This window comes from Pseudophryne corroboree, chromosome 10 (genome assembly GCF_028390025.1).
Source record: "Pseudophryne corroboree isolate aPseCor3 chromosome 10, aPseCor3.hap2, whole genome shotgun sequence".
Lineage (NCBI taxonomy): Eukaryota > Metazoa > Chordata > Amphibia > Anura > Myobatrachidae > Pseudophryne > Pseudophryne corroboree.
In genome coordinates this window covers 150,170,874-150,184,079 of record NC_086453.1, presented here as the reverse complement: position 1 = coordinate 150,184,079, position 13,206 = coordinate 150,170,874, and the positions used below count along the sequence as shown (strand labels likewise).

Below are 13,206 nucleotides of genomic sequence, written 5' to 3'. Positions count from 1 at the left end.
ACCAACCCCTCTTGCTGCCACAGGTTTAAACAATTTGTATGTCTGACCCTTTGTTTTCTAGATTTGATCAGGCATATTCTACTACCTACATTCTGCAGTACCTCTGGTTCAAAGCTGCCCATCTTAGGGAATGATGCCCTATCATTAGCAGTCATACGTACCCATTCATTGCAAAAAGCCTCCGTGTGTGAGCCATATTTCTCACACATAATAAACCTTGCTGACTGTGGCCGGAGAGACTAGCCAGCCACACGTGTAATGGCGTCTGCGGCACTGAAGGGGTTAACCCTCGTGCCCAGCGCCATGTTGCGGACTGTTTAAAAGTTTGTTGAATCGTGTGTTTTACTTTTAACATGTCATAGGTAGTGCTCTGTGCACTATTGCAGGAATGCATGTTTAACTGTATCTATTTTATATTCAAGACAGGCTTGGTGTATATTTAAAGGAAAAATGCAGTTACTATAGATGTCTGAATACGCATCTCTTATCCTCTGGAAATAGGAAGTGGCATGCTAATGGCCCTGTTCTATCAGAGAGGTGTGAAGGACAATACCTTTTGATGTGTAAGTTCCTTAGAGAGAGATGCTAATCATTGGGTTTATGGGCTTGGATTTGATATACGATCCCTGAATGGAAGATAAAGGAAGGAAGACTGTTTGTTTGTATTGTAGCCATTCCTGTTGTAATCTTAAACACTGGGATTGCCTGGAGATGTGAATGACCAGAAACATCTGTATTTTGAAGATATGTGATAAATGTATCAATAGTGAATGTTAATCTGATACCAAACGTTGTCTGGGTGACAGGAAGGAGGATATTGTTTTATTGCACTTATATCCTTGTAAAATGTAATTTATTGGTATTTTGTAAAATAACCTGATTGGTTGGAGAAGACAGGGAGGGCTTACTCCCCTGTGATACTGTGTGGAAAACTGACATAAAAAGGAGACCTGCGTGCCTCCAGAGTTGTAGTTGTACTATCTTTATTCTGCTGAAACATCTAATTGTATGCTGTTGCCCCTAGCAATAGGGAAGGGTTCTCTTTAGAACTATTGAGCAAATAAACATCTTTGCCTCAAGAAGACTGCTTCATCTTGTGACCAACAGGGTTAGGCCAAACCTAGCCCCGTCCTCCGGCTGTCCAGGGAAGTACCTAGCGTCTCCAAGCTCCGCCTTCCGCCAGCTACCGGTAGAGGCCTAGCAAGTGGCTAGTGGGGATTCGTCGACACCACACAGGTGTGGTAAAGCAGTGCGTCGGCACATACAGAGCAGAACCGTGGTTCCAAACGCCACGGCAGGTTAGGAGTTTGGTGGTGGCAGCGAGAACCCGCCCACAGCGCAGTGGGTGGAGTCAGTAACAGGCGGTTACTGACGGTAAGCGGGAATCCCCTATATGGTCAGGCCTCGTGCGGCTTGACCTTCCAATCTGTGTGCAGTCAACGGGACGCGAAAGTGGCGAGTGCTTTCGTACGGTACCGTCCTGTCACACTGACCCTCTCGGCCGCAATTCTGACCTTCCCGGTCCCAACTGTTCAGCCTGAACCCTAGCTACCAAACGCCCACTGCTTGTGCAATTGGATCCCATCGCGGATTTTTTGCCTATAAACGCAATTCCCAAATGCACAACACAATAGATGGTGAAAGACATCTAACGCTTTCACTCGCTCCTTCTACGCTGACGTACCACGACTCACTCCATAGTGACCACCGCGTACCCAGTGAGGCCCCAACTGGCTTCTATTCACTGGAAGTTTTAGGAGTAACTTACCATTTCCAGTGAATATCTACCGTTGAAGATTTTCCTGAGAGAGAACAGCGAAAACTTCCTTTTTTGACTTACACAAATCACGCTTGCGTATGCTCTACACAGCGCTAATGATACCGCGATTTTACGCAAAAGCACATAAAGGGGTATCAAGTTGCGCTATGTATCGCACCCACAAACATGCGGTCCGATCGCACAGCGTATAGGTACTTGTTACCTATCCGCCTTACGATCAGTGGAATCGAATCACAAGCTGCGAAACCTCAGCCGGAGCGTAATACAAAACCTTTAAACTTCAATTCACAATTTCTATACTTCTGCACAATGCACAATTCTATATTATGCTCCTCTACAAATCTCCTCACGATTTGCGTATTATCTCTATCTATATTAACGTGAGTCAGCTACCTCACGCCACCAAGTCTCCACTCACTTGGTGTACCCACGGGATCCTGAATTCCGGGGTTCAAAAAAACTCACTCCTACTTTCACTCACTCAAATACACCTTGTTATTTTTTCTGTACAGAAAATTTTTACTCCCTTAGGTCGGCCGCTTTACCCCAGAGGTACTTACAGTTTTTAAACTAAATTTTTAAGGTAACCTGTTTTTGAAATCAGATAGTTATGTGCTATTGTGTTAAATGTATACTATCCCGCCTTTAATTAAACAACTATCATGTAATTTGTACTTAGCATCCATATTCTTACGCAACCTTGCATAAACACGCGACCGTGCGTGCCTTTTACGCTGCGTGCGCGGCCCTGTACTTTGTCCGAGCCACGTGTACAAAACGTGCGTCCGCAATAAAACAAATCACACAACCTCTATAAATGTGAGCAATACAAACTATAATCGCTCACAAGCACAACCCACACTTGTTCTGTGTAACCCTTTATGACTCAGCCAGAACTGCGTTTTGTGTTTTTATAATTATTCCCTCAACACAATAATTCAAAATTATCTATATAGCAACAAATGTATCCGATTTCACACAGATCTAAAATGACTAATAACCTATAATTTAAATGCCATGATTCAGATTGGATAGCTATCTTGCAGAACATACACCGATATAAATATACACATAATTATAATAATAATATTATATATATATATCATTTACTAGCCTCCTATGAGACACCTTACCTCTTCACTGCCTCTAATTTGCATATCAAAGATATTTGCTGTTCACTACTAAAAAAAAAAGTAGTTACACAGGTTAATTTGCATTTCAATGGCTATCCTCCACAAGTCTTGGAGGAAAAGAAAGAGAGAAAAAAAACAAAACTCTTTTTTTTTTTTTTTTTCACAGACAAGAAGGAAAAAAAATTCACTTATCTCACCATTTACTCTCACTAGGCCCAATTGAAACTATTTGTAATTGACTATGGCATGGGTTAAATAAATTCATTGGTAACGCATAAATGGTGCAGGATGTGACAAAGGAAACTGATTGTTCTGAGCACACTGAAAATCAGCTATTTAGAAAGTGGCCTTTCTAAAATGGCCACTGCTCCTCCCCCTTCCACATCCATGAGGTTTACACAAGATGGTGGACAGGCCATGTAGTTAGTCCAAAATGGAGGACAGACCGTGCGGCTTCCTTTTCACAAAGAAATCACACTCCACACTGGCACCAAAGTTACTTTAGGCCTGAGTTAAAAAAAAAAAAAACTATATCAAGGCTTTGCAGCAGCTTTTAAATGTACTTTTAAATCTACTTAACAGATAAACAATCCAATCTGAATCAAACACAATATGACTTATTTGAACTTTGTTTTGCAGCAATAAAAATATGCTGTATTATGAGAAACACACTGTCCCATGATTTTCATATCAGCGGCTTACTGATAACACAACAGAACACACGGATTTGATTTGTCAGCATCACTATGCGTCCACCATTAGCTGATCGACCACAGCGTCGCGTTTGTAATGTACAGTGCATCATTAAGACCGTGATATCCGTGATACCGTGATGAGCCCCCATCTGTAAATACCAACTTGCTTTCTAACAAATATTTAAAATGCCCGCTCTAATATATACTGCGGACGCCAGGCGCATCTTATTACCATATACGATAAAAGTGCGCTGTACATCGCAAAACACTACATCCTTTAAGAGAAAACAATACACCCACACGTCTGAGTTCCTAAGCTCATTGATGTATATATTTGTTATTAAAAGGATATGAATTCAATATATCACAATGTACAGTATATATATATATATATATATATATAGTTACATGGTTACAATTTATACAGTAAGCAGTTAATACAAACTAAATCAAATACATACAGTTACAGGCCAGCATACAATACCATTCCCTCAATGCATCTTCCACTCCATATATCTCTCTCTCTCAGCAAATAAATACAGGAACTGGGCAGACAGCATCTTGAACAGCACCCAGGGAAAAAGAACAGAGACCTCTGTGTGTCTCATCAGCAATGTACTATGTAGTTTGGGGGAGTGCACAGACTAGTCTTAATCATATCTACTTGTTGCAATGAGCTACAACTTAATAACAGGCATCAAATTGATATACACATTAATCTGGTTGCTTTAATACCAAATACGACATGTCCATCTTGCTTCGTTCCAATAATACACATACATGACGTTGCTCCATTAAATACATTTAAAACATTATGATGTCTGGTGCTTGATATGTTCAAATTATGTGCTGTATGAAATATGTGTTGAATCTATCTCTGTGGCATGTCTGTGTAAATGCGTATGTTACCATATAGTGCTGTGCTCGCTGCGCGTATTTACAAGCATAGCGACTTATAATGTGTGGACTCTGTATGTTCTCTCTATGTAATATTTTTGACTTCTACACTTTTAACAAGAAATAGCAACATTAGGGATGGGTAAATATATTTTTACTCATTTGCATAGCCACCAAGACTTTGGGTGCACCTGGGTGTGGGTGGCGCGGCTATGGCTCCAGTGCACTAGTGGGCACGATCACAGTATTACAGTATGTGGGCATAGTTAAGCCTCTCCTGCTCTCTCAATTCCCCTGCTGCTGTATGGGCACTAAACACCTTGGTGACTTCTAAGATCCTTATAGTTCCCAGCTGGGGGCATTTTGCCATATTCCTTCTATGATGGTTACCCCTGGGTTGCTCTGAGCCTTTTTTACTTCTTGTGAAACACTGGGGGCATACGGTAATGAGGCAAAAGTACAGATGTAGCCTTGCCCAGCTTTCTGCGATGCATGTGCCCATGACGAGGACACGCACATACATATACACACAAGTTCATCCACAAGAATTATGGAGCGATTTCTGGCTGCAATAGTCACAGCCTGTTGCGACATGCAACAGGCCGGGATGCAGCAAAGCTGAACATGGCTACATCTGTATAATACAATAGCAAATACAGGTTGCAAACCAGGCAATCGTAAGCATCTGCCCAAAATGTGATTTAATAAACATAAATAAATACTACATTTTTAAGTCTTAAGAGGAGATGTATCAAACCTTTGAGAAATAAAGTGGAGAGGTTGCACAAAGCAAGCAATCAGCATCTAGATATCATTTATCTAGCACAAAATGTGAAAAGACAGACAAGGTGGTTGCTATGGGCAACTTCTCCACTTTATTTCTCTTAAAGGATTGATGTATTTCCCCCTTAATCAGCTGTGAGCAGGCTTGGACTGGCCCATAGAGGTACAGGGGAAACCACCAGTGGACCCCACTGCCTGGGGGCCCACCTCTTGCTCTAAGGATCAGGTTCCAGACTGTGCACTTGAATTATACATTTTACATATGTTACCTTATACTGGACTATGGTGTATTTTCTACAGTGCTTTGCTGTTATTAATCTGTCATTAATCTGGTACATTATCATGCATGCAGCAGATGAATTTTCTGTATATATTTATGAAGGGGAATTTATGAAGGGGAATTTTCTGTATATATTTATGCACTCTCTAATGGTTAGTCAAACCAATGAGTTGGCAGGCCACACCACCTCTGCAGACTGACCACACCCCTAAACATGGGCCCCTACCACTGCATTCCCCCGGTGGTCCCTACATGCCCCAGTCCAACACTGGCTGTGAGTATTGCTCTACTGCACTCATCAATCGAGTACTACACTACCAAACTGTGATGCTGTTATGTTAGCTTATGTAGAAACCAGGTACCAGGGCCGGTGCTAGGTTGTTCGGCGCCCCCCTGCAAACTATAAATTTGCGCCCTCCCATATTCAACAAAGGGTCAGCGCGCGCCGGGAAAAGGGATGTGGTCTCACAAGTAAGGGGCATGGCCACACAATAGTACCCCCATTTAAAATTACGCCACACAGTAGCACAATCTTATTAATCTTATACGTAATGTCCCACCGTAGTAGTAGCGTCCTTATATGTAATGCACCCCAGTAGTAGTAGCATCCTTATACATAATACACCCACGGTAGTAGTAGCGTCCTTATACGTAGTGCACCCCCAGTAGTAGAAGCGTCCTTATACGTAATTCCCCCCAGTAGTAGTAGCAGCAGCATCCTAATAAGTAGTGCACCCCCAGTAGCAGAAGCGTCCTTATAAGTAATTCCCCCCCTAGTAGTAGTAGTAGCGTCCTCATACGTAATGCCCCCCCAGAAGTAGTAGCATCCTTATACGTAATGTCCCCAAGTAGTAGTAGCTTCCTTATACGTAATGCCCCCCAGTAATATTAGCGTCTGTATACGTAAGCCCACCCAGTAGTAGTAGCGTCCTTATACGTAATGCCCACCATACGTAGTGCACCCCCAGTAGCAGAAGCATCCTTATAAGTAATTTCCCCCAGTATAGTAGCGTCCTTATATGTAATGCCCCCCAGTAGTAATAGCATCCTTATACGTAATGCCCCCAAGCAGTAGTAGCTTCCTTATATGTAATGCCCCCCCCCAGTAATAGTAGAGTCCTTATACGTAATGCCCCCAAGCAGTAGTAGCTTCCTTATATGTAATGCCCCCCCAGTAGTAGTAGTAGCGTCCTTATACGTAATGTTCCCCCAGTAGTAGTAGCGTCCTTATACGTAATGCCCCCTCCCAGTAGTAGTAGCATCGTTATATGTAATGCCCCCCCCAGTAGTAGCGTCCTTATACGTAATGCCCCCCCAGCAGTAGTAACGTACTTACATGTAATGGCCCCCCAGTAGTAGTAGCGTCCTTACATGTTATGGCCCCCCCAGTAGTAGTAGCATACTTACATGTAATGCCCCCCCCAGTAGTAGTGTCCTTATACATAATGCCCCCCCAGTAGTAGTAGCGTCCTTATACGTAATGCCCCCGAGTAGTAGCGTCCTTATACGTAATGCCCACTCCCCCAGTAGTAGCGTCTTTATACGCAATGCCCCCTCCCCCAGTAGTAGCATCCTTATACGTAATGCCCCCCCAGTAGTAGTAGCGTACTTACATGTAATGCCCCCTCCAGTAGTAGCGTCGTTATATGTAATGCCCCCCCTCCTGTAGTAGTAGAGTCCTTACATGTAATGGCCCCCCTGTAGTAGCGTCCATAATGCGTGCGCACACAGACATACGTCACACACACAATTCACACATATATACACACACATACACCCCCACCATACACACACGCACATAAACGCCCCCTCCTCTGATCATACACAGCCGCTGTCACAGGTGATGGGGGGGAGGCTTTTCATGCTGCCAGCGCTGCTACCTGTCATACAGTGACAGGCACAGCAGCTGGCAGCAGCAGCAGGGGGGACAGGACAGCGCAGCAGGGAAGGGATGCAGAGCAGGGAGAGCACCTCTCCATCCCAGCGCCTCCCTGCACTGCATCCCTTCGCTGAGCGGGTAGCGCCGGGCCTGCCAGGTACTATTATAAAATACTTCCTCTCCCTTGTACACATTCTGTGCCAAAGAGTTTACAGTAATTAGAGAATATTGCTGTATGGTAGATTGTAATGTAGATATATTTCTGCAAGGTACAGTTAGGGGGAAATTCAATCATCCCCTGCAAATTACCATGGGTGAAAATGGGAGGTAGCCTTAGGCTTTAACACCCAGGGCTATTCAATTGAACTCCTGAATTCCCCGACAGCTTTGTTAACGCCTGTTAAAGCACTGCACTAACAGGCGATACCAAGGGTTAATGGGCGTTAATGCACAGGATTCATGAAAAGTTCACGGATTCATGTGTTAACGCGGCCGCGGCACACCCTGAGGCAGGTGAAAAATAATCCCTGATGGCTTTGGAGCTAATTGGATAGCCCTCAGGGATCAATTAGCCAGCAGTAATTTACCACAGCTAATTAAGGGCCTAATTCAGACCTGGTCGCTAGAGCATACGCAGGCTGAAGGCCAGTGCAGTGTGCGCACGCGCAGAAGCCACACTGCACTTACGCACACAGTGAGAGGCGGTCACAAGGCGGACAGGAGCATTGGGACAGCATTGCAGCAGAGTTGAGGGTGCGCCATTCGGACAACGGAGGCGTGTCTGGACCATTGCCGGGGTGGTTCGTGGAGGCTGCAAAAACATGGCAGGTAGCCATCTGACTTCACAGCTAGGCTGCGTAGGCAGAGATCTACTTGGCAGGTGTGAAAGCATCACTAATGTGCAATGCTTTCGCATGTCTGCGGGGGCGAGTGGGGGCAGGACTCGGCATGCAGGGCGGACTTGCCCTGTGCTGGGTGTCCGCCTGCATGTCAAAACGTTTGACTATAGATGTGCTTTTTTTTTTCTATGATCAGGTCTGAATTAGTCCTTAATTCCCTCCTTAGTGTACTACTTTTTTGGCAAAGGTCAATTTGTATCTAATAAAGTCCATAGAGCCACTAACAGACCGCACTGCAATAAAACTGTAGTGTGACTATTTTGTTACATTTGTTTTCCTAACACCATTTGTGTGTCTCTTATAGGATCTTCAGGTGAAATCAGAGGGAGCAGAAAGCAAAACAACAGAGATGAAGTAAATGAAACACTTGCTCATCTTCCCAATCTATATGTATTTCCTATGGAATCACAACTAAACTGTCAGCACAATACAGTCTGTTGCTCTTTTTATTCTGCCATGTTTCCATAACTTTCATATTGTTCCCTCCCATTTCTCTGCGCTATTTATTATATCTTCTTATGACAAGTAATAGGATTTTAATTACCTGCCGGTAAATCCTTTTCTTGTAGTCCGTAGAGGATGCTGGGGATCCATTTTAGTACCATGGGGTATAGACGGTTCCGCAGGAGCCTTCGGCACTTTAAGACTTTTCAACAGTGTGAACTGGCTCCTCCCTCTATGCCCCTCCTCCAGACCTCAGTATAGGAACTGTGCCCGAGGAGACGGACATTCTCGAGAGAGCAACATGTCGGCTAACATGCCCTTAAACACATAAGTCATGCCAACCAGCATGCATAACGCAACAGCAACAGCAACTGAACACATGAAAAAATGTGCAGAAAAAGAAACATAATCAGCAGGAAAAATGAGCACTAGTCGGGCGCCCAGCATCCTCTACGGACTACGAGAAACGGATTTACCGGTAGGTAATTAAAAACCAGTTTTCTTTTACGTCCTAGAGGATGCTGGGGTCCATTTTAGTACCATGGGGATATACCAAAGCTCCAGTACGGGCGGGAAAGTGCTAATGTTCCTGCAGAACTGACTGACCAAATTGAAGGTCGTCAGCAGCCAAGGTGTCAAACTTATAAAACCTATCAAATGTGTTTGCACCCGACCAAGTAGCAGCTCGGCAGATTTGCAAAGCCGAGACCCCCCGGGCAGCCGCCCAGGACGAACCCACTTTCCTTGTAGAGTGGGATTTTACAGAAGTCGGAAAAGGCAATCCTGCCGTGGAATGAGCGTGCTGAATGGTACCCCTGATCCAGCACACAATAGTCTGCTTAGAAGCAGGACCCCCAATGTTGTTGGGGGTCATAGAGGACAAACAGAGATTCTGTTTTCCTTATCCGAGCCGTTCTTGCAACATAAGTACTCAGCGCTCTGACGACATCCAAGGACTTTGAGACGGCTGAGGTGTCAGAAGCTACTGGCACCACCACTGGTTGGTTGATATGAAAAGAAGACACAACCTTCGGAAGAAAGTGCTGACGTGTTCTCAGTTCAGCCCTATCTTCATGAAATATCAAATAAGGACTCTGTGACAGAGCTCCTAACTCAGACACTCGTCTGCCTGAAGCCAAGGCCAACAGCATGACTACTTTTCAAGTGAGAACTTTAACTCCACCTCTTGCAGAGGCTCAAAACAGTCCGATTTAAGGAGCTGCAACACCACATTAAGATACCATGGTGTCGCAGGATGCACAAAGGGAGGTTGGATGCGCAGAACCCCTTTCATGAACGTCTGGACCTCAGGAAGACAAGCCAATTGTTTCTGAAAGAAAACTAACAAGGCCGAAATCTGAACCTTGAGAGATCCTAATTTCAATCCAGCATCCACACCTGCCTGTAGAAATAGGAGAAGTCGTCCTAATTGAAACTCCACCACAGGAGACTTCTTGGATACACACCAAGATACATATTTTCTCCAAATACGATGGTAATGTTTGGACGTTACTCCTTTCCTGGCCAGAATAAGTGTGGGAATGACTTCATTGGGAATACCCTTATGGGACTGGATCTGGCGCTCAACAGCCATGCCGTCAAACGCAACCGCGGTAAGTCCTGATAAACTAACGGCCCCTGCTGAAACAGGTCCTAGCGAAGAGGATGAGGCCGAGGATCTTCCATTAATAACTCTTGAAGATCTGGATACCAAGCCTTCCTTGGTCAGTCCGGAGCAATGAGTATTGCTCGAACTCCTGTTCTTCTGATGATCTTGAGAACTTTTGGAATAAGTGGAAGTGGAGGAAACAGATACACCGACCGAAACACCCACTGGGTCACCAGTGCATCTATCGCTATTGCTTGTGGCTCTCTTGACCTGGAACAATATTTCTGAAGCTTCTTGTTAAGGCATGATGCCATCATATCCACTGAGGAACATCCCAACAACTTGCCACCTCTACAAAGACTTCTGGGTGGAGGCCCCATTCTCCTGGATGGAGATCGTGTCTGCTGAGGAAGTCTGCTTCCCAGTTGTTCACTCCCAGAATGAAAATTGCCGACAGAGCCTTTGCATGTCTTTCTGCCCAGAGGAGTATCTTTGTCACCTCTGCCATTGTTGCTCTTCTGACTGGATCTGTATGGGACGACCTTGAAGAAGGTGCGCCGCTGTATGAAGACTGTTGTACACAGCTCTCAACTCCAGAATGTTTATGTGAAGGCGAGTTTCTTAACTTGACCATCTTCCTTGGAACCTTTCGCCTTGCGTGCCTGCTCCCCATCCTCGGAGACTTGCATCCGTGGTCACCTGGATCCAGGCCTGAATTCCGAACCTGCGTCCCTCCAGTAGGTGAGAAATTTGTAGCCACCACAGAAGCGAAATTCTGGCTTTCGCTGAAAAGGTTATCCATTGATGCATGTGGAGATGCGACCCGGATTACTTGTCCAGTAGGTCCCACTGGAAGACCCTGGCATGGAATCGGCCATATTGTAGCGCCTCGTAAGCCATTTTCCCCAACAGGTGAATGCACTGATGAATTGATACTGTTCTTGGTCTCAAACGTTGTTTGACCATGCTCTGGATCTCCTGAGCCTTTTCCACCGGTAGAAATACTCTCTGTATCTCGGTGCCCAAAAATGATAATCTCATTGTCGGTTCAAACTGCGATTTTGGAAAGTTGATGATCCAACCATGCTGTTGAAGCACCTTCGGGGACAATGCTATGTTCTGGAGTAGCTTGTCCCTGGATCTCGCTTTTATGAGGAGATCGTCCAAGTATGGAATTATGTTTACTCCTTGTTTGCGAAGGAGAACCATCATCTCCACCATCACCTTGGTGAATATTCTCGGAGCCGTGGAGATTCCGAACGGTAATGTCTGGAATTGGTAGTAGCAATCCTGAACCGCAAACCTCAGGTATGCTTGATGTGGCGGGTAAATGGGGACATGCAAGTAAGCATCCTTGATGTCCACCGACACCAGAAAGATTCAGAGATTTTAGGTTTAAAATCGGTTTTACCGAGCCATCCGGCTTCGGCACCACAAACAGGCTTGAATAAAAAGCTTGGTTTCTTTGTTTGGCAGGAGCCAAGGTAATTATTTTGTCTTGAGATAATTTGTGTATTGCGTTCAGGACATTTGTGCCATCCTGAGCAGAAACTGGCAAGGCTGATTTGAAAAATCGGCATGAGGGGTCTTGAAATTCCAACCTGTAAACTTGGGATACAGGTGGTCATTCAGAGTTGTTCGCTAGTTGCCGTTTTTCGCAACGGATCGATTAGGTGGAAAATGCGCATGCGCATGGTACGCAGCGCGCATGCGTTCAGTAATTTAACACAAAACTTGGTAGATTTGCACAAGCTCGAGCGACATTTTTTCATCGCTCGAGTGATCGTAGTTTGATTGACAGGAAGTGGGTGTTTCTGGGCGGAAACTGGCCGTTTTCTGGAAGTGTGCTAAAGACGCAGGCGTGCCAGGTAAAAAACGCAGGAGTGGCTGGAGAAACGGCGGAGTGGCTGGCCGAACGCAGGGCGTGTTTGTGACGTCAAACCAGGAACTAAACGGACTGGAGGTGATCGCAATCTAGGAGTAGGTCTGGAGCTACTCAGAAACTGCATGAAAATTTTTTGTAGCAATTCTGCTAATCTTTCGTTCGCAATTCTGCTAAGCTAAGATACACTCCCAGACGGCGGCGGCCTAGCATTTGCAATGCTGCTAAAAGCAGCTAGCGAGCGAACAACTCGGAATGAGGGCCACTATCTGTAATATCCAAGGATCCAGGTCTGAGTGAAGCCAGACCTGGCTGAAATATAATAGACGTGCCCCCACCTGATCGCACTCCCGCAGAGGAGCCCCAGTGTCATGCTGTGGTTTTTGCAGAAGTAGTTGCTGACTTCTGCTCCTGGAAGCTTGACGGTGTTGTAGATTTTCTACCTTTTCCTCTCCCTTTTCCTGTGACAAAAGGGGTACTCTTAGCCTTTTTGTACTTGTTGGACGAAAGGACTGCATAGTATGAGAGTGATATACTTTTTTTTTTTTCTTACTTTTTTTAGCCAGTGTAGCTGCAGAAATGCTGACTTGCCAGATGTAGTAGTTGATATCATGGCATCTAGTTTCCAAAGAGGGCCTCACCATCAGCGTCATCATTCCATTGGCAGATCCAGAGCGCCCTGCGGCTGAAATCGCCATAGTAGAGGCCCACAAGCCCAGAAAGCCTATGTCCTTCATAGCCTCAACCAAGTAACCTGCAGAATCTTTGATATGACCTAGAATTTGCAGCATATCATCTTTATCGGGCCTGAGTAACGTACCCGTAGCAACACAGATGGACTTTAAAAAGTCGTCTCTAATTTGCGGTCAGCAGGTTCTTTTAATGAAGCTGACCCTGGGGCAGGTAAAATGATTTTCTTTGACAA

The 13,206-nt window shown here is 44.9% G+C and overlaps 1 protein-coding gene across 1 annotated transcript in view; it reads left to right on the top strand.

The window, feature by feature from the left end:
* Window positions 1-13,206, top strand: part of LOC134965103 (carcinoembryonic antigen-related cell adhesion molecule 1-like) — a 168,377-nt gene that overhangs the window by 151,492 nt on the left and 3,679 nt on the right. The window contains exon 7 of the mRNA XM_063941651.1: window positions 8,651-8,700. Within this exon, the coding sequence (XP_063797721.1) occupies window positions 8,651-8,700 (50 nt within the window). The remainder of the gene's footprint in view (window positions 1-8,650; window positions 8,701-13,206) is intronic.